The following is a 21514-nucleotide window of genomic DNA, read 5'->3' as shown; positions in this document are numbered from 1 at the left end:
GCCAACCGCAGTCCTCTGCCTGGGTCTGCTCCCCAAAGCCCAGGTTCCAGCACCCAGCCCTTGTCTGCAGTGGTGGACACCCTTGAGGTGGACACCCTTTCAGGCTGGGTGGGCAGGGCAGGGGTCAGCACCCCATCTGCAGCTCTCACTCCCCTCTGCCGCACGCGGGTTGCCATGTTCTCTTCCACAGAGAATGAGGCTCTCCTTCTGTCCAAACTGAGCTCCCCCGGTGAGGGGATCCCCCGGATGTGGACACCTCTTCTCTCTTCAGATCCCCCCAAGCTTACAGGTCCCATCCCAGTTGCTCTCCTCTTCCTTCTCCTTCTTTTTTGGTCCTCCCTGGCTCAGCAGGAATCTTTCTTGTCCTTTTAGGTGGTATAGATTCTTTGCTAGTGTTCAGAGGGGGCTCTGTGAGAATTCTTCCAATTCTGATGTATTCTTGATGCATTTGTGGAGAGAGATGAACTCCAATCTGCCTAATCCTCTGGCATCTTGATCCTTGGGTTCTCATTTTCTCTAAGTTTTCCGGGGATATTCACTGAGAATAGTAGATAAGAAAGCTTTTACTTGGTATCTTTCAGCTGTGTCTTCTCACAACACCCAAGGTTTGATGTCAGAGAATCCAAGGTTTGAAAATTCAATCCAAAAAGCAAACCTATATGAAAGAGCTCACCTCGGAAATGAACATTTAACCAAAACTGGGGATATACAAGGGCATATGACAAACTGAGAGGATGTTTAAATGGACATAAAGAAATTGAGACCGCTTCATATACTGTGGACATGACTGCCAGAAGAAATGAGCACTGGGAGTCAAATTGGGGAAAGCACCCGATTCAGTCATCACCGTCTGCCACGCAGTGTATCTTTGTAAGCAATGACTCACATCAGTTTTTGAAACACACACGTTCTCTGAGGGGAAATGTGGAAAATCTGGAAGGTCATCCAGTCTCTACTCCAAATGCTCGTTCAGACCACTCTCAACATAGACTTCGGTTACACATACATTCAACCACGTCTGAAAAGGAGAAGTTTACAGATGATGGGGAAAACTCACAATGTAATCAACTTGAGGGGTCTGTGAGCAACGGGTCATTATTCTTCCACCAACAGACAGGTTCTCTCCAATCCAAAATGTGTAATGTTGATAATAATGGAAGAGACTTAATTCAGCCATCACTGTTTGATATATATAATGGTAGGGTAAATATAAAACAACTTTTCATGTGTAATAACACGAGTCAGGCCTTAAGTAGGAGCTCCAACCCCAGTAGTTTCCAGAGTATTTATGATGGAGCAAGAAACTGTTCATGCAATGACAGTGGATATAACATTGAACAAGACTCTGATCTTAGGAAACATCAGGCACCTCAATCTTCAGATAAGGATTCTAAAAGTAATACATGTAGGAATATCTTTTATCAAGCATCAGGTCTTTCACTAAATAAGACTACACATACTGGAGAGAAGACTTACAATTTTAGTGAATATGATGTTTCTAATCAGTCTTTAGAACTTATTCAACAGCAGAGTATTCAGAATCCACAGGAAAACTACAAGTGTAAGAAACGTGAGAAAGTCTTTACTAACACACTCAACCTACGTAAACATAGGGAAATTCCTACAGGATGGAACACTTTCAAATGCACAGAATGTGACAAAGCGTTTAATCAGAGTTCAAAACTTAGTCAACATCAGCGAATCCATATTGGCCAGAAGTCTTATAAATGTAAGGATTGTGGCAAAGGCTTTATTCAACACAGAGATCTTACTTGCCATGAGAGAATTCACACTTTAGAGAAACCTTATAAATGTCAAGAATGTGGAAAAGCTTTCAGTCAATACGCAACTCTTAGTAAACATCAGTGAATTCATACAGGAGAGAAGCCTTATAAATGTCAGGATTGTGGCAAAGACTTTAGCCGGCACTCAGGCCTTATGCACCATCAGAGAGTTCATACTGGAGAGAAGCCTTTTAAATGTAAAGATTGTAGCAAAGGCTTTAGGCACGGCAAAGTTCTTACTCGCCATCAGAGAATTCATACTGGAGAGAAACCTTAATAATATAAAGAATGTGGAAAAGCTTTCAGTCACTATGCAACTCTTATGAAACAAGAGAAGCCTTATAAATGTAAGGATTGTGACAAAGACTTTAACCCAGCACATTGGTCTTACTTAGCATCAGATAATTCATACTGAAGGAAATCTCATAAATGTAAGGAAACCTACAAAGGCTTTGATCATCTCTCTCACCTCACTGGACATCAGAGAGCATGTCCTGGAGGGAAACCCTAGTAATGAAGTAAGACATGAAATAGGTTTGTCCTGAACATACAATTCAGGAGACAAAAGACTTATTTATATAAGAAAGATATGGAATGACGTAAAGAAAATGTAGGAAAGTATTTATAAAAAATCAAATCTAAATAAATATCAGGAAATGCATACTGGAAAGTATTTCATAAACCCTGTTTTCTGACGTTCCTCTTAGGGAGAAATATTGTAGATAGTGATTCATAGTTAAAATAGATAGAAAATTGATATGTTAGTATGGATCACAAGATGAAGAGGTGATGTTTAGCCATGTACAGTTACTAGCTATGTATGTTTGTTGATATTGACATGATTTGTGATTATTTGAAAGCCAAAATGAATGTAACTGAATTCTCAAATTACTCCATGCTATACTTCATTTCTAGTGTGCATGCAAATTTACGTTTTTGATGGTTGCTACCTCAAAGATGAGAGAGGTATTATTTTTCTCCATTATAAGATTAAGGACACAGGAATGTAAGATGTACAGTAAACATCTAAATGGTGGTGTTTGTCATTCATGTCACACATCCCTGTTAGTCACCGTGATGTAAGTGTTCAGGGAATAATTCCACAGATTAAGATGTCCATTTTCAATAGTTGCATCACTTACTTTTAAAGTAAAATATAATGAGAGTTCACTAAAATCTCGATGTATTTTATAATATGAACAGCAGTCATGAATATCAGCTGACATATTTCAATTAAAGACATCTCTGCTACCCTAGACATGTACGGAAAACACTTCCCAGAAAAGTCATGTAATTAGTGTACATCTTCTTAAATGATTAGCCTGCCTTTTGTAAACATAGAAATCACAGTTCTCAGATCATTGTATCAGAGGAAAGATTATCATTGTTTATAATCTGTATTTTTGCTTATAATCTGTATTTTAACCAAAGTGACATAGCAGAGTGTAAAAGGTTTTATTCTGTGTGTGATAAGCATACATGTTAATCAATAAAACTGAATGGTTTCTTGTGTACATGTTGGTGTGTAATGAATGAAATGTTAACCTAGCAATTGAAGGTTGCAGGAAAGAATACCTAACGAGAAACTCTTCGGTAGCATAGAAGGGAGATGTTTGTAACAATTAGTTTCCTTCCTGCCCTTAAGTTTCAAATCATTTGATCATGTATTTCCCATCATTTCTCCATTGTACTTATCCCCCTCTCTGTAGCTGCAGGGACATTGTGACGGTTCTAATAAGAAGGATCATACAGAGTACTGTTGAGAGCTCCCCTGAACTGCTCCATGCTGTTGCTGCCTCAGCATCTGTCTGGGGAGCAGGCAGCCTGCAGGTCCTTGAACTCACACCAGCCAGTCCTGTGAGCACTTGCACCAGAAGACCCACTTCCTTAAGACCAGCAGGCTTGCTGAACCCCAGGGCTACTTCACAAGCTCCCCTTCAATGCCACCCTCACAGAGCCACCAAAATCCTAGTCCTTTTGGTCTGAATGGACCCATCCACACTCAGCCTGGGGAGCCCACAGCACTTCACCCAGGGCCTCTTATAAAAACCTGAACCCCAATTACTGCCTCTTTCTCTGCTCGCTTCTATCCTTGATCTCACTCAGAGCTTGCTGTGAATTCTCTCAGCACCTAGAGTCATGACCTCACCTGCTTCAGTTGTCCTTTGTTCTTCTGTTGACCTAAGTAAGACTTTTCATGGGCTCATTTAAGCAAATGTAAATTTAACATTTGTCACAAGAATACTTAAAAGTCATGATGGTAAAATTCTGAATGAAGATTTATAATATTTGACCCTGTTTCATTCTTACCACATGTTTCTTGCCTTGGCTTAAAGGAACAGTTTTCTCATGGCTTTGACATACATTGAAGGCAATATATAAATATCTGAAAGTATATATGTTATATAATTTATATAACATACAATGAATAGAATAAATATATATCTGAAGGTATAAACGCTAGCAGTGAGAAACACAAGGAACATGTGAGTGTGTGTGTATTCATACACATTTACTCAAGGGATTTAAAAATGCTAGACCACAACTGCTCATGTCAGAAGTGCAGATGGTTTACTAAAACTGCAAATCTTATAAATTTGTCAATTAATCTATTTTGTCTACTATTCTGGGAATTCATTTCCTTTAATGTCAGGAGGTTATGTTTTTAAGGAACTTCCACACTGTCCTCCCAAGTGACTGCACCCGCTTACACTCCCTCCAGCCATTCAGGAGGTTCCCTGATCTCCAAGCCTCTTCCGCGTTTATGACATTATTAGTGGGCTTTCTGCTAGTTGTTACTCTGACTGTCAGGAGGTGATGTGTCCCTGTCGGTTTGCTCTGCGTTTCTTATTGTTTAGCGATGCTGAGCCTCTCTCTTTTGCCTCGTGCCCATCTAAAGGACCAAGTCGCCCCCCCCCCCCCCCCCCCACCCAGCCTCAGCAGCTGAGGCGCACAGGCTTCCTCTTCCCAGAGCGCGTGGGGTATTCCTGGACCAGGGATGAGGCCCGAGGGCCCTGCACTGTCAGGGGGGTTCTTAGCACTGCATTATGTCTGGTTTTTCTTTTTTCTTTTGAGATGAATATATATTTTTTGGAATATAATTGCTTTACAATGTTGTGTTAGATTCCGCTGGACAACTTCATCAATCAGCCATAGTTATATGCACACCCACTCTGTCTTGAACCTCCCTCCCACGATCTCCGTCTCACCCCTCTAGCCATCACAGAGCCCCGCGCTGAGCTCTCTGTGCTGTGGAGCAGCTTCCCACCTGCTACCTGTTTTACACATTGTGGTGAATAAATGTCAAGGCTCTTCTCTCAATTGGGACCCGTCTCATTCTCCCGCTGTGTCCACAGGTCTAATCTCTACATTCGTGAAAATAAGGTATTAACCTATATGGCATTAATCCTATACATGTATATGAATCTAGAAAATGTTATTGGTGAACCTATTTAATAAGCAGGCTAGAAGGGCAGATATTATGCTTTTTTATATTAAACTTTCAAGGCGTAAAATACATGGATGATCATTCCATGCATTTTACTATGTGAAGGAAGCCCATCGGAAAATGCTACAAAAAGTATGATTTTTACAATATGTTATTTTGGTGTAGCTAAATGTTCTTATGTGCTCCATTGTGTCTGAGTCTTTGGGGCCCAATGGGCTGTAGCCTGCCAAGTAACCCTGTCTAGGTGATTTCCAGGAAAGAACACTGGAGTCGGTGGTAATTTCTTTTTCGAGGGAATTCCTTACCCAAGAATTGAACTTACATCACTTGGGTCACCAGCAATGACAGGTGGGTTTTTTTTTACCACAGAGCCACTTCAGAATCTAGTCAGGAATGTAGAAGAGGTTAAAATGGTCAGGGGTTGCCATGGGTTTCAAAGGAGGGGTTATGAATATCCTGAGTTCAGGACCATGAAATCATTGTGTTAAACTGTTGTAATGGACACAAGTTATAAATTCGCCCAACTTTATAAAACAAGTTATAAATTCGTAGAGTCAGTCAGTTCAATTGTTCAGTCATTTCTGACTCTTTGTGACCCCATGGATCACAGCACTCCAGGACTCCTTGTCCATCACCAACTCCCAGAGTTAACTCAAACTCATATCCAATGAGTTGCTGATGCCATCCAACCATCTCATCCTCTATTGTCCCCTTCTCCTCCCACCTTCAATCTTTCCCAGCCTCAGCGTCTTTTCCAGTGAGTCAGTTCTTCACATCAGGTGGACAAAGTATTGGAGTTTCAGCTTCAACAGCAGTCCTTCCAATGAAAATCCAGGACTGATCTCCTTCAGGATTGACTGGTTGGATATCCTTGCAGTCCAAGGGACTCTCAAGAGTGTTCTCAAACACCACAGCTCAAAAGCATCAATTATTGGGTGCTCAGCTTTCTTTATAGTCCAACTGTCACATCCATATATGACCACTGCAAAAACCATAGCCTTAACTAGTCACACTTTGTTGGCAATGTAATGTCTCTCCTTTTTAATATGATGTCTAGGTTGGTCATAAGTTTCTTTCCAAAGGGTAAGCATCTTTTAATTTCATGACTCAAGTGATTTTGAAGTCCCCCAAAATAAAGTCTGTCACTGTTTCCACTGTTTCCCCATCTATTTGCCATGAAGTGATGGGACCAGATTCCGTGATCTTCGTTTTTTAAATGTTGAGCTTTAAGGCATCTTTTTCACTCTCCTCTTTCACTGTCAAGAGGATCTTTAGTTCTTCACTTTCTGCCATAAGGGTGGTGTCATCTGCATATCTGAGGTTATTGATATTTCTCCCGGCAGTCTTGATTCCAGCTTGTGTTTCTTCCAGCCCAGCGTTTCCCATGATGTACTCTGCATAGAAGTTAAATGACAGTGACAATGATTGTGATCCACATACTCAAAGGCTTTGGTATTGTCAAAAAAGCAGAAATAGATGTTTCTTCAGAAATCTCTTGCTTTTTCGATGATCCAGCAGATGTTGTCAATTTGATAGCTGATTCCTCTGCCATTTCTAAAACGAGCTTGAACATCTGAAAGCTCGTGGTTCACGTATTGCTGAAGCCTGGCTTGGAGAATTTTGAACACTACTTTGCTAGCCTGTGAGATGAGTTCAATTGTGTGGTAGTTTGAGCATGCTTTGGCATTGCCTCTCTTTGAAATTGGAATGAAAATTGACCTCTTCCAGTCCTGTGGGTTTTCCAAATTTGCTGGCATATCGAGTGCAACACTGTCATATCATCATCTTTTAAAATTTGAAATAGTTCCGCTTGAATTCCATCACCTCCACTAGCTTTGTTTGTAGTGATGCGTCCTCAGGCCCACTTGACTTCACATTCCAGGATGTCTGTACACATCCCTAAAAGACAAACATGAGGTGAAACTAGAAACTTTATGTAATGTCTGAGTAGATTCATCAGTGCCACAAAGGTATCTTCAGGTGAGGAAAGAAAAGTCGGGAGATTGTCTATGTGTGGGAACAGGATGTATATGGGACATCTCTGTACCTACTCTCATTTCTGCTGTGAAACTGAATCATCTAAGATATTGGTACTGGTGCATGCACACTGAATATTTTTTAGAATAGACACTATTAGAAAAATGGATATGCTCCTCTATTTAATTTTTTCCTTAGTCAGTTACCCCTTAAAGATGTCAGAGAATAGAGCTATTTAAAAAGATCAGGGAACAAACTGTAGCAGATGATTCATAAAACCTAGAAATACCAACATAAGGTAGAGCAGCAACATTTTTCTGTGTTGAAAGTGAAAGTGAAGTCGCTCTGTCGTGTCTGACTCTTTGTAACCCTTCGGACTGTAGCCCTCCAGGCTCCTCCATCCATCGATTCTCCAGGCAAGAATACTGGAGAACGTTGTCATTTGCTTCTCCAGGGGATCTTCGTGACCCAGGGATCAAACTTGGGTCTCCCACTTTGCAGGCAGACTCTTGATCATCTGAACCACCAGAGAATCCCTTTCATGGATTAATTTATGGGTAAGTTCACTAATGACATAACACTGATCATTATTTCTTTGGTTGGTCATCAGATAGCTTTTAGGGCATCATTTTGAAAGGCATCTGTCCCTGTCCATAGACTGTTAACCCAAGGTCCACTGCTGCCTCTGATTTATTTTTAAAGAAAGCTGTGATGGAAACACTTCCAGGCCCCTTATCTCTGAGTAGGAGGCCCCCCACTTGCACAGAGGTCTTCACAGTGCAAATCATTTTGTGAAAACCAGTGTCCCCAGGTTACAGAAGGGAGTAAAAACCACAACAAAGCTAAGGACTCAGGCCATCTTTCCTAGAATCCAGAGAGCAAAGAGTTGCAGGAACCCAGGGCTCCCAGGTGATTCCCACCAAACACTCACCCCTCCCCTCCCCTCCCCCAAGGGCACAGGCACAGGCCACACCCATCCGAGAAAAAGCCCCTCCCCAGGGAATCAGGCTGAGGTTCTTTGTTTCTAGAAGTTCCCGCCCTAAATCCTCCCTCCAGAGCTCTGGGGCTGGCCGAGCTGAGGGTTCAAGCTCAGGGCTCCTGGAAGGTCTGCCTCCTGCATAGTTTTAAACGTCCTCAGAATCAGAGTCAGGTTGCTCGGAAGTTGGGTCCATGTTCTCTTGTGAATTGTTCTGTGGCCTGCTCTCTCTAATGTGTAAAATAAGAGAAGAAATAGCAGGGGTAATCTGCAAAGAGAGTGGGGAAAATGAGCACCAAACCCAGGATGTGACTAGCATATCAGCTTCATCTTGATAACCCACTACAGCTCAGGAACAGAGAAAGTGACCAAAGAGCTCGGAAAAGGGAGAGAGAAACAAGAAAACTCTTTCTTCTTATTCACTGCAGCAGTTGCAGGTGAAAGAGCTGTGTGGATGCTGTTTTCTCAATACGTAGACGTGTTTTTGCTGCATAATATCCCCAGAAGAGACAGCAGGAGGAAGAGGAGGAAATGGCAGCTTCTCAGGTAAACGTCCTGTCCCGGGTCTGGGGCTGTGTCTGCTTTTCCTCCTGAAATGCCTGGACTGAGAATCCGCAAACCTTTACTTCTCTGATTCCAGTTTTTCTCCCTGGGGATTTGTTGTCAACTTCCTCTTTTTGCTTTTTTTCTCATAATAGTTAAGACGGGGTCTTTAGCCTGCTTCTCGCTTGTGTCCCACAGCCTTTTCTTCTTTCTGTCCTGATGAATCCTCGACATGAATTAGTGACTTTCAACTGGTGAATATATTCCCTTTGTGAGAGATGAACACAGGTGTCTGAGACTCCCGTTGGAATGTGGTTCAGCGTTGGGATCCTAGGGAAGTAGGGGAAATGCCATGATGAGTTTACATGTGGATGCAATTCAGTTCTTTAGAACAGGAGTTTAAAATGCCCTTAAAGTAGCGTGAACTCAGCAGTTTAGAACTTTTCAGAAAATTTTCAGAAATGAAAAAAGTACAATGACTAACCTCTGTATCGATAAGAAAAACTTACTATTAAATGTACTATTAGTTTCCAGATCATGCGAGGTATATATGCAGTAGAATTTTCATAAAATGATATTTTTCATAGTAGGTTGAGATCACGGTTTTCATAATATTGCTAAAATACCTGGCAGTGATACCGCATTTTTCCATGGACTTCTTACCCCATGACCTCAGGTGTTCACTGGTTCAGGTGCTCCTGTGAGATTCCAGTGCATTTCTTTTTTTTTTTTTTTTTCTGTCTTCAAAAAGGGTCTTGGAAAAAAAAAACTGAGGGATATGGGCAACTATCACAGTTAGTGGGGAAACTCTTTATCATTTTGGTTTCTCTTCACTTTGAACAATGAACACTGTTGGCTAAAACAGACAAACAACTTGAGAATTGTGAGTTAAATTTTATTTAGAGCAAAATAAGGAGAGCAACCCAGGAGACAGCAGCTCAGATAACTCTGAGAGACTGCACTAAAGAGGCAGCGGGGAAGGTCAGTAGATAAGATTTTAGTGAAGAGGGAGTTCAGTGCAGTCAAGCATTTACTTTAGAAAAGCTTTTCTGCCAGTCGTGAGGAGCTGATGTCACCGTTCAGTGATTTGGTGCTTTTCTAGATGTGAAGGGGCTTCCCTGATGGCTCAGATGCTAAAGAATCTGCCTGCAATGCGGGAGACCTTGGTTTGATCCATGGGTTGGGAAGATCCCCTTGAGGAGGGCGTGGCAACCCACTCTGGTATCCTTGCCTGGAGAATGCCCACAGACAGAGAACAACTAAGTGACTAAGCCCAGCCCACACAGATATGAAGAGATGCAAGGATTAGGGTCATGAAATCAGCTCCTGAAAATATCTAACTCTCTAAAGACCTGTTCCACCAGATTCCCTGGAGCAGAGTGCCTCAATGCAACCTGAACTCCCTCAGGGGCGATTGAAGTCAGCACTTGAAGCACCATAGGGTTCATTTTCCACAGAGGCAGATGACAAACGCCCTTGTTGTTGTTCGGTTGCTGGCAATACTCTTGGCAAGTGCCAGCTTGTAGTTGACAACACTCACATGTGTTTAGGAGAGATGCTGGGTTTGGGGAGTGGGGGTTTTCATCACTCAAGCCTCGGTCTTATCATTTCCAGTCCACTCCACGCTCACATCACAGACATAGTTTCATCCTATTTCTGTATTTTCCGAAATGTTTACAAGAATCATATTAGTGCTAATCTAAGTTCAACAGTGTTAAGTGGTTGGTTGTTTTTTGTTTTTCTTTTCTTCCCCTGTGTCAAGTTTTAAAATATAGTTCAGTGCAAATGATACAGGCTTCCAGGAAATTTAAAAATTCAGAACCAGAGCTCCACTTTATTTTATATCGTTGTATATGTCTGTACCCTAGTCTATTTTTAAAAATTAAAATAATATCATCCTCAAATATTTATGTATATTTTTAATCAGTTAGAAATTATCCTGATATTATTGACATGACAGTTTTTCTCTATTACTATTACTGAGTATGTAGTCTCATTGTAGTATACGTTTCTGTGTATAAACATGTTAGCATGATTACATCAAATTGTTTCTTTTTTTTTTTTTTTTCCATAAGATCCCCTGGAGAAGGGAATGGCTACCCATTCTAGTATTCTAGCCTGGAGACTCCCATGGACAGAGAAGCCTGGCAGGCTATAGTCCCTGGGGTCCCAAAGAGTAGGACAAAACGGAGTAACTAACATTTTTCTCGTTTTTAGTATGATTTACAAATACAGACGTTTCTATTAACTTTCATTAAAGTTGTCTCTGTATATTTGTCTGTGTTTTATTAAAGTCTAGAGTCCATCAGGTGAAATAAAATTTCAGCTCTGCCCTTTAAAGAATGTCTGTTAAAATATTTGTCAAACGACACAACAACAACGTTATTCATTTTAAATTATTTCTGTTGCACATTGAAGACTCTGAAAAACTGTCAGAAAGATATCTTCAGTTCAGTTCAGTTCAGTCGCTCAGTCATGTCTGACTCTTAGTGAACCCATGAATCACAGCACGCCAGGCCTCCCTGTCCATCACCAGCTCCCGGAGTCTAACCAAACCCATGTCCATCGAGTCGGTGATGCAATCCAGCCATCTCATCCTCTGTTTTTCCCTTCTCCTCCTGCCCCCAATCATTCCCAGCATTGGGGTCTTTTCCAATGAGTCAACTCTTTGCATGAGGTAGCCAAAGTGTTGGAGTTTCAGCTTCAACATCAATCCTTCCAATGAAAACCCAGGACTCATCTCCTTTGGAATGGACTGGTTGGATCTCCTTGCAGTGCAAGGGACTCTCAAGAGTCTTCTCCAAAACCATAGTTCAAAAGCAGCAGTTCTTCGGCGCTCAGTTTTCTTCACCGTCCAACTCTAACATCCATACATGACTATTGGAAAAACCATAGCCTTGACTAGCAGGACTTTTGTTAGCAAAGTAATGTCTCTGCTTTTAAATGTGCTATCCAGGTTGGCTATAACTTTCCTTCCAAAGAGTAAGCATCTTTTAATTTCATGGCTGCAATCACCATCTGCAGTGATTTGGGAGACCCCAAAAATAAAGTCTGACACTTTTTCCACTCTTTTCCCATCTATTTCCCATGAAGTGATGTGACCAGATGCCATGATCTTAGTTTTCTGAATATTGAACTTTAAACCAAGTTTTTCACTCTCCTCTCTTTCACTTTCATCAAGAGGCTTTTCAGTTCCTCTTCATTTGTGCGACAAGGGTGGTGTCATCTGCATATCTGAGGTTATTGATATTTCTCCCGACACCCTTGATTCCAGCTTGTGCTTCTTCCAGCCCAGTGTTTCTCATGATATACTCTGCATATAAGTTAAATAAGCAGGGTGACAATATACAGCCTTGACGTACTCCTTTTCCCATTTGGAGCCAGTCTCTTCTTCCATGTCCAGTTCTCACTGTTGCTTCCTAACCTGCATACAGGTTTCTCAAGAGACAAGTCAGATGGTCTGGTATTCCCATCTCAGAATTTTCCACAATTTATTGTGATCCACACAGTCAAAGGCTTTGGCATAGTCAATAAAGCAGAAATAGATGTTTTTCTGGACCTCTCTTGCTTTTTCGATGATCCAGTAGATGTTGGCAATGTGATCTCTGGTTACTCTGCCTTTTCTAAAACCAGCTTGAAGTTGATGGTTCACGCTGTTGAAACTTGGCTTGTAGAATTTGGGGCATTGCTTTGCTAGCATGTGAGATGAGTGCAGTTGTGCAGTATTTTGATCATTATTTGGCATTGCTTTTCTTAGGGATTGGGATGAAAACTGACCTTTTCCAGTCCTTTGGCCACTGCTGAGTTTTCCAAATGTGCTGGCATATTGAGTGCAGCACTTTCACAGCATCGTCTTTTAGCATTTGAAATAGCTCAAGTGGAATTCCATCACCTCCACTAGCTTTGTTCGAAGTGATGCTTTCTAAGGCCCACTTGACTTCACATTGCAGGATATCTGGCTCTAGGTGAGTGATCACACCATCATGGTTATCTGGCTCGTGAAGATCTTTTTTGTACAGTTCTCCTGTGTATTCTTGCCACCTCTTCTTCATATCTTCTGCTTCTGTTAGGTCCATACCATTTCTGTCCTTTATCAAGCCCATCTTTGCATGAAATATTCCCTTGGTATCTCTCATTTTCTTGAAGAGATCTCTAGTCTTTCCCATTCTGTCGTTTTCCTCTATTTCTTTGCATTGATTGCTGAGGAAGGCTTTCTTATCTCTCCTTGCTATTCTTTGAAACTCTGCATTCAAATGGGTATATCTTTCTTTTTCTCCTTTGCTTTTGGTTTCTCTTCTTTTTACAGCTATTTGTAAGAAGTCCTCAGACAGCCATTTTGCTTTTTTGCATTTCTTTCTTGGGGATGGTCTTGATCATCCTGTACAATGTCATGAACCTCCGTCCATAGTTCATCAGGCACTGTGTCTATCAGATCTAGTCCTTTAAATCTACTTCCCATTCCACTGTATAATCGTTAGGTCATACTTGAATGGTCCAGTGGTTTTCCCTGCTTCCTTCAATTTAAGTCTGAATTTGGAAATAAGGAGTTCATGATCAGAACCACAGTCAGCTCCCAGTCTTGTTTTTGCTGATTGTATAGAGCTTCTCCATCTTTGGCTGCAAAGAATATAATCAATCTGATTTTAGTTTTGGCCATCTGGTGATGTCCATGTGTAGAGTCTTCTCTTGTGTAGTTGGAAGAGGGTGTTTGCTATGACCAGTGCATTCTCTTGGCAGAACTCTATTAGCCTTTGCCCTGCTTTATTCTGTACTCCAAGGCCAAATTTGCCTGTTACTCCAGGTGTTTCTTGACTTCTTACTTTTGCATTCCAGTCCCCTATAATGAAAAGTACATTTTTGGGGGGTGTTAATTCTAGAAGGGTTGGTGGTGGCCTGCTGCAGGGTTGGGGGCACAGACTAGCAGTGCATGCATGGGATCTTTTGAGGAAGGTCACCATTATCTTCATTCCCTCAACCATAGTTTAGTGAGTGAAGTCACTCAGTCGTGTCCTACTCTTTGTGACCCCATGGACTATAGCCTACCAGGCTCCTCTATCCATGGAGTTTTCCAGGCAAGAGTACGGGAGTAAGCTGCCATTTCCTTCTCCAGGGGATCTGCCCAACCCAGGGATCAAACCCAGGTCTCCTACATTGCAGGCAGATGCTTCACCATCTGAGCCACCAGGGAAACCAACCATAGCTTGACCCCAGGTAAATAGCAGGGAGGGAACACAGCTCCACCCATCAAGAGAAAGTTGGATTCAAGAATAACTGAGCATGGCCCTGCCCACTAGAACAAGACCCAGTTTCCCCCTCAGTCTGTCTATCCCATCAGGAAGCTCCTATAGGCCTCTTATCCTTCTCCATCAGAGGGTAGACAGGTTGAAAACCACAATCATGGAAAACTAACCAATCTAATCACATGGATCACAGCCTTGTCTAACTGAAAGAAACTATGAGCCATGCTGTGCAGGGCCACCCAAATCTGGTGGAGAGTTCTGACAAAATGTAGTCCACTGGGGAAGGGAATGGCCAAACACTTCAGTATTCCTGCCTTGACAACCCCATAAACAGTATGAAATGGCAGAAAGATGAACTCCCCAGGTTGATAGGTGCCCTATATGCTACTGGAGGTCAGTGGAGAAACAAATCCAGAAAGAATGAAGAGCCGGAGACAAAGCAAAAACAACATCCAGTTGTGGATGTGACTGGTGATGGAAGCAAGGTCCGATGCTGTCAAGAGCACTATTGCATAGGAACCTGGAATGTTAGGTCCCTGAATCAAGGTAAATTGGAAGCAATCAAACAGGAGATGGCAAGAGTGAACATCGACATTTTAGAAATCAGCAAACTAATATGGACTGGAATGGCTGAATTTAACTCAGATGACCATTATATCTACTACTGTGGGCAGGAATCCCTTAGAAGAAATGGAGTAGCCATCATAGTCCACAAGAGAGTCTGAAATGCAGTACTTGGATGCAATCTCAAAACCGACAGTATTATCACTGTTCATTTCCAAGGCAAACCATTCTATATCACGGTAATCCAAGTCTATGCCCCGACCAGTAATGCTGAAGAAGCTGAAGTTAAATAGTTCTATGAAGACCTACAAGACTTTCTAGAATTAACACCCCAGAAAAGAAAATACTACTGTGTAAAATTATATTCTTGTGTAATAGCAGCCACTCGCCTAAAGGAAAACCAGGTCTCTGAACTTGCTGTTTCCATTATGGGTCACATTAGGAAGTCTTCCCACGGCCCCAGGGCATCTGTACTTTGTATTTCAGGGACGGCTGACCTTCTGGGATGTGGCCATAGACTTCACTCAAGAGGAGTGGGAATGCCTGGACCTCAGTCAGCGGGACTTGTACACGGACGTGATGGTAGAGAACTATAGGAACCTGGGTTTCTTGGGTGAGGCAACTGCCTCCAGAGTCACTTATCTAAACCTCAGGGTTTTGGTTCCTTCATTTCTAGAATGTCTTCTGAAATTTTCTGCTCCACACATTTGTTTCAGATCTCTGCTTTGTAGGTGGAAATGAATATCTGTGAGTTTAGAAAGAAAGGCTTCGTTATGATGATTCATAATGCTTGTAACCTTTATCTTCCTTTATATAATCTGCCTCCTTCTAGGTCAGTGGTAATTGTGTAAGTTCTGTGGTATTAAATAGTTGTACCTTCTCTTAATTTCACATTTCCACTAGTTACTTTTGCCTTAGTGGCACTTGACCAGAATCTCAGGACCTAACTTTTTGTATTAGTTAGCATTATATAGGTACTTTCAATAAAGTATCTGGGGGGGTGGGGAAACATCTGGGGAATCATTCTCTGGGCTGTTTTAACATTCACCCATGTGTTTTCTTCTCGCCTGAATACATATTGGATTGGAAACTGATGAATCTCTAGCACAACAAATATTCCTTTCTCTGATGAACAGGTCTTGTGGTCTCTAAGCCAGACTTGGTCACCTTTCTGGAGCAAATGAAGGATCTCAGGAATATAAGGAGAATGCAGACAACAGGCATATACCCAGGTAGGTGTGAATGGATGGAGCCGATGACTCAGGTGAGAGGTACAGTGAGAGACCTACCTTGGAAGAGAATCTAAAACAGAGTGGCTATATATACGTATGGTTGATTCTGTGAGGATCAGTGAGGAAGTCATCCTGTATCATGTGGTTTGGGAAGATCTGCTTCAGTGGAAATGCTTTTGGAGAAGCCTGGGTTTATTTCTGTTGCTGTCATAGATGGCTATCACCTGCCCCATTCTGTCTCTTGAATCATTCATGAATTCATCTCCAGTGATTGCTTTTCTCACTCACAGTGAGAACTAAAATTCTCCTCTTTGCCTGTGACAACCTGCATGAGTTGGCTGCTCTTTCATTTCTTGGGGATCCTAGGAAAACTGTGCACACTTCTGAGTGACTATATGATACTCCTTTTAAAGTTTGTTCCTACCTTTAAACAGAACTGTGTAAGTGGAGTCATAGACATACTGCCAAAGTCCTAGGAATAGTTGGGACAGGTTTGTTTTTTTTGTTTTCTTTTGTTTTTCTGATTTATAGTTTCCAATCCACTGGAAACTGCAGATATGACCTGATTCATTTCAAACTTAAGTAATGTCTTCACTGCATAAAGCAAAACCTCCCTAAAATGGGAAAATGAAAGTCTCATGGTTGCTTTAAAGTTTCTCTTCTCTTTATACGAACTCATGTTAAATACCTAAGTGTATTTGTCCTAATTCCTGAATGGTAAAACACTTTAATATATTCAATTTCCTCAAAGAATTTTAAAATAAATTGGCATATAGAACTTAGAACATTTTCCATATTTGTAATCGTTGTTTCAAACTGGTAGGATTTTTCGATAAAATATAGAAATCTTTTTATTAAATTCTTAGTGGAGTGTAGCTGTTTTACAAAGTTCTACTGCTGTACAGAAAACATTATCAATTATACATTCATATAGCCACCCTGTTTTAGATTTCCTCCCCAGCTATGTCTCCAAAGAGTACTGAGTCGAGTCCCATGTGTTTCCATCATATTTTTTTTTTTTGTTTTTAGATCCATCATATTTCTAAAGTCTCACTTCTTATTTAATTTCTTAAGAACTACTACTTTGTTAACTTATCTTGTTCGTCATGAGCTTCCCTGGCCCCTGTCTTATATGTCCTCACTTGCTAGGACAGTAGTTCTATGTCATATCATTTATGATTTTTAGATTCAAACATCTAATAGAACATTCTCAAATAAAAACGCAGGTGATAAGAAGTAAATGAAAGGATTAGTAGGCACCTAGCCCTTGTGAAAATGTTTGGTGTCTCAATTTCAGAGGACTTTAAGCAAAAAGTAATCATTTGTTTGCCTCTCTCATCTTCACTTACTTTTTATCTAAGCAGGTTTTTATCTTGCTCCTTCCTCTACAACACACTTCTCTGTCCTCTCATTTTGTCACATCTTCTGCTTGTGTGGTCTCCGTTCTGCAGGCTGCAGGACCCTAGTTCCTCTTGCTCCTGGTGTCTGTCCCCTGGTGGGTGAGGTTGGTCCAGAGGTTTGTGCCCTTACCCCCTTGATGGACTTTTGACTGCTGTTTCTGTGACCCGAGCCTGCCCTGGATATTGAGGGGAGCTTCCCCTTTGCTCTGTGGCTGTCACCGCTCTGTCTGTGGTGGGTCTGTGCCCTGGTTTGTGGAAAAGAGCCCCCAGATCTCTTTCTTCACTGTGATCCTGATCTGTGTGGAGGCAGGTGGGATTGGAGCACACCCCCGGGAGAGAAGCCCCTGAGGATTGCTGCCCTGGGGATGGTCCCCTTGGGATGTGCTCTGTGCGTCACTTTCACCCACTGGGTGAGTCTCGGGTGACCCTGCTTGGCACTGCCCTTGGCCCCACCTCACCCATGGGTACCCTGGCACATGGCCCTGGTGCCTCTCAGATGTTGTTTTCACCAGGTCACCAGCATAGATCCTTGAAGTCAGGGCCCAGGATTGCATTCATCATGGAGCTGGATCTGCTTTGGTGCTGTGGGGGCAGCTCAGACTCCGGCCTGGCCCTGCCCCCTAGTGTGGGAGCCCAGGAAGTCTACAGCTGCTACAACTACACCTGCTGTGACTGGGGGAGCCGTCCTTGTCCACTCAGACGTTCTAAAGGTGCTGAGTTTACAAAGACAGCTGTGATCATATAGAAACGAGTTTGTGCAACTTCCACTGGAGATATCAGCTTTACTTCCTTAAATTGCCAGACCGTGGGGCTCAGCAGTGCTTCAGCCCGCTCTGGGCATGTGGATAAACTACAGGCCGCTGCTCCCGAGGTTTCCCAGAGTCCACCAGTCTACCCTGGAAGTGAGGGGCGCAGAGGAAGAGGCAACAGCTGGGTTCATGAGAGCACCCACCCTAATGGAGCCCTTCCTCCTGCCTCGTGAGGAGGGGCCAGCACAGGGGGAGAGAGGCTACAAACAATGGTGGGTCTTCGCTTGGGGCATGACTCAGCAATGGCGCTCTGCTCTAGGGTGGTTCAGGCTTCCTCCCCAAGCATTCCTGTTTGCAGAGCTCCTCCGTCCCTGCCATTCCCACAGGACGTCTCCTCACAGCCCAGAGCAGTCTTCTGCCTGGGTCTGCTCTCCAGACCCCCATTCCAGCACCCAGCCCTTGTCTGCAGTGGTGGACACCCTCTCAGGCTGGGTGGGCAGGCCTGGGGGCAGTATCCCGTGTGCAGGTCTCCTCTGTGCTGCTGCCTCTGACTGCTGCCGTATTCTCCTCCCACAGAGGATGAGGCTCCCCTTCTGTCCCAGCTGGGCTCCCCGAGTGAGGGCCTTCCCTGGAGGTGGAGACCTCTCCTCTCTTCAGATCCCCCCAGGGTTGCAGGCCCCATCCCATTTCCTTTCCTCTTCTTTTTCTTTCTTTTGCCCTACCTAGCTCAGCAGGAATCTTTCTTGTCCTTTTAGATTTCCAAGGTCCTCTGCTAGTGTTCAGCTGGGATCTGTGAGAAGTGTTCCATTTCTGATGTATGTTTGATGCATTTGTGGAGAGAGATGAAGTCCATGTCTGCCTAATCCTCTGGCAACTTCTTTGGTATCTTTCAGCTATATCTCCTCAAGACACCCAGGATTTGATGCCAAAGAAACCAAGGGTAGAAGATTTGTTCCCAAAAGCAAACCTAGGAATATATGAAAGATTTCACCTCAGAAACTTGCGATTAATGAAAGACTCAGAACATACAAGGGCGTGTGAAAGACAGAGAGGATGTTTACCTGGACATAAAGAAATTGAGACAGTTACACATAATGCAGACATTACTATAGAGCGAAATGAGCTACTTGAGTCAAATTGGGGGAAACACTCATTTCAGTCTTCAACATCTGCTGAGAAGTGTACGTTTTTCAGAAAAAATTTACATCGTTTTATGAAACATACTTATTCTCTGAAAGGAAATGTGGGAAATCTGGGAAGTCCTCCAGTCTCTACTGTACATACTCCTTCAAACCACTCTGAGCATAGGCTTCGATTCAACATATATTTAAACATGTCTGAAAACCAGAAATCTAAAAATGATGGGAAAAACTCACAATATAATCAATTTGAGGGATCTGTGATTACAAAGTCATTATTCTTCCATCAACAGATATTTTCTCTCCATTCCAAGATGTATAATGTTGATGATAATGGAAGAGATGTAATCCAACCAGCATTGTTCAATACATTGCATGATATGGTTAATAGGGAAGAACATTCCATGTGTAATAAAATGAGTCAGACCTTAAGTAAGACCTCCAGCTCCAATAATTACACAATTATTCATGATGGAGTGAAGGTCTATTCATGCAATGAACCTGGGCATAACTTTGAACAAGACTCTAACTTTATGGAACATCAGGGAGCTCAGTCTTCACACAAGGATTCTAAAAGTAGTAAATGTAACAATATCTTTTATCAAGCATCAGATCTTTCTCTAAATAAGAGTATCCATAGTGGAGAGAAAACTTACAAAATCAGTCTTCAAATCTGATTAAGCAGCAGAAAATTCAGAATCCACGGAAACATTACAAGTGTAATAAATGTGGGAAAGTCTTCAGTAACTCATCTAATATAAGTAAACACAGGAAAAAATGTTCAGGAAGGAAACCTTTCAAGTGTACAGTATGTGCCAAAGCCTTTAATCAGAGTTCAAATCTTAGTCAACATCGGCAAATCCATACTGGCAGGAAACCTTATAAATGTAGCGAATGTTGCAAAGTGTTTATCTATTTCTCAAATCTTAGTCACCATCAGCAAATTCACACTGGGGCGAAACCTTATAAATGTGCAAAGTGTGGCAAAGCCTTTAATCAGAACTCAAGTCTTACTCGACACCAGCAGCAAATTCATACTGGAGAGAAACCTTATAAATGTAAGGATTGTGGCAAAGCCTTTGGCCGGCGCTATGGTCTTACTCAACACCAGCGAATTCATACTGGAGAGAGACCTTATAAATGTAAAGAATGTGGGAAAGCCTTCAATACAAACTCACATCTTACTCAACACCAGCGAATTCATACTGGAGTGAAACCTTATAAATGTAAGGATTGTGGCAAAGCCTTTAGCCAGTGCAGTGGCTTTACTCAACATCAGTTAATTCATACTGGAGAGAAACTTTATAAATGTAAAGGATGTGGAAAAGCCTTTAGTCAATCCTCAACTCTTACTAAACACCAGATAATTCATACTGGAGAGAAACCTTATAAATGTAAAGAATGTGGAAAAGCATTTAATAAAAACACAACTCTTACCAAACACCAGCGAATTCATACTGGAGAGAAACCTTATAAATGTAAAGAATGTGGAAAAGCCTTTAGTCAATCCTCAACTCTTACTAAACACCAGCAAATTCATACTGGAGAGAAACCTTATAAATGTAAAGAATGTGGAAAAGCCTTTAGTCAATCCTCAACTCTTACTAAACACCAGCAAATTCATACTGGAGAGAAACCTTATAAATGTAAAGAATGTGGAAAAGCCTTTAGGCATAGCAGTCATCTCACTAGGCATCTCAGTGCACATACTGGAGAGAAACCCTCATAATGAAATAACTGATGGAAGAAGTTTGTCCTAAACATACACGTCGGAAAACACGAGACCATTTATATAAGAAATATATGGAGTGATGTATAAATGTAAAAGAAAAAAAAGTGTAGAAAATGATTTAATGAAAATTGAAATCTAAATAAATACCAGAAAATCCATACTAGAAAACTTTACATCAATCCTGTTTTCCGAAGTTCCTCTTACAGAGAAGTACTATAGATAGTAATCAACAGTTAAAACAGATAGAAAATTGATATGTTAGTGTGGATCACAAGATGAAAGTTTGATGTTTATAAGGGTACAATTATTAGCAATGTATCCTTGTTTATACTGACATGATTTGTGATTATTTGAGAGTGAATGTAGTTCAACTCTCTACTTAATCCAAGGAATGATTCATTTCTAGTGTGCAAGCAAACTTATGTTTTTGATAGTTGGTACCTCAAAGATGAGAGAAGCCCTTCTATCTAGGGAGAAATCATTTATATGTATTCTCCATTAGAAGATTAAGGACACAGTATTGTAACATGTACAGTAAACGCCTAAATGGTGGTGTTTGTCATTCATGTCACACATCCCTGTAGGTCACCATGATGTAAGTGTTCAGGGAATAATTCCACATACTAAGGATGTAAGTTATTAAGTTATGCTTTTAAAGGTTAATATAATGACAGCTCACTGAAATCTTGATGTGTTTTATAATATCAGCAGAAATTATGAATGTTTAACA

General features: G+C 41.7%; 2 protein-coding genes across 4 annotated transcripts in view; both read left to right on the top strand.

The window, feature by feature from the left end:
• LOC133054832 (KRAB domain-containing protein 5-like) overlaps positions 1-3298 on the top strand; it is a 15588-nt gene extending 12290 nt beyond the window's left edge. For all 3 annotated transcript variants that reach the window (XM_061140154.1, XM_061140153.1, XM_061140155.1), the window contains one exon: positions 582-3298. In XM_061140154.1, coding sequence (XP_060996137.1) covers positions 784-1869 — 1086 coding nt within the window. In that variant the 5' untranslated portion in view covers positions 582-783 and the 3' untranslated portion in view covers positions 1870-3298. The remainder of the gene's footprint in view (positions 1-581) is intronic.
• Positions 2379-21514, top strand: LOC133055206 (zinc finger protein 253-like). Its single transcript, XM_061140633.1, has 8 exons — positions 2379-2383; positions 3494-3641; positions 4719-4805; positions 15019-15145; positions 17677-17874; positions 17984-18185; positions 18300-18405; positions 19693-21514. Exons 1-8 carry the CDS (start codon positions 2379-2381, stop codon positions 20779-20781), a joined length of 1962 nt encoding a protein of 653 aa, XP_060996616.1. The 3' UTR covers positions 20782-21514.

The sequence above is a fragment of the Dama dama genome, chromosome 4, assembly GCF_033118175.1.
Source record: "Dama dama isolate Ldn47 chromosome 4, ASM3311817v1, whole genome shotgun sequence".
Classification (NCBI taxonomy): Eukaryota; Metazoa; Chordata; class Mammalia; order Artiodactyla; family Cervidae; genus Dama; species Dama dama.
The sequence above is the reverse complement of the archived record's forward strand: the minus strand, read 5'-3'. Positions and strand labels throughout refer to the sequence as shown.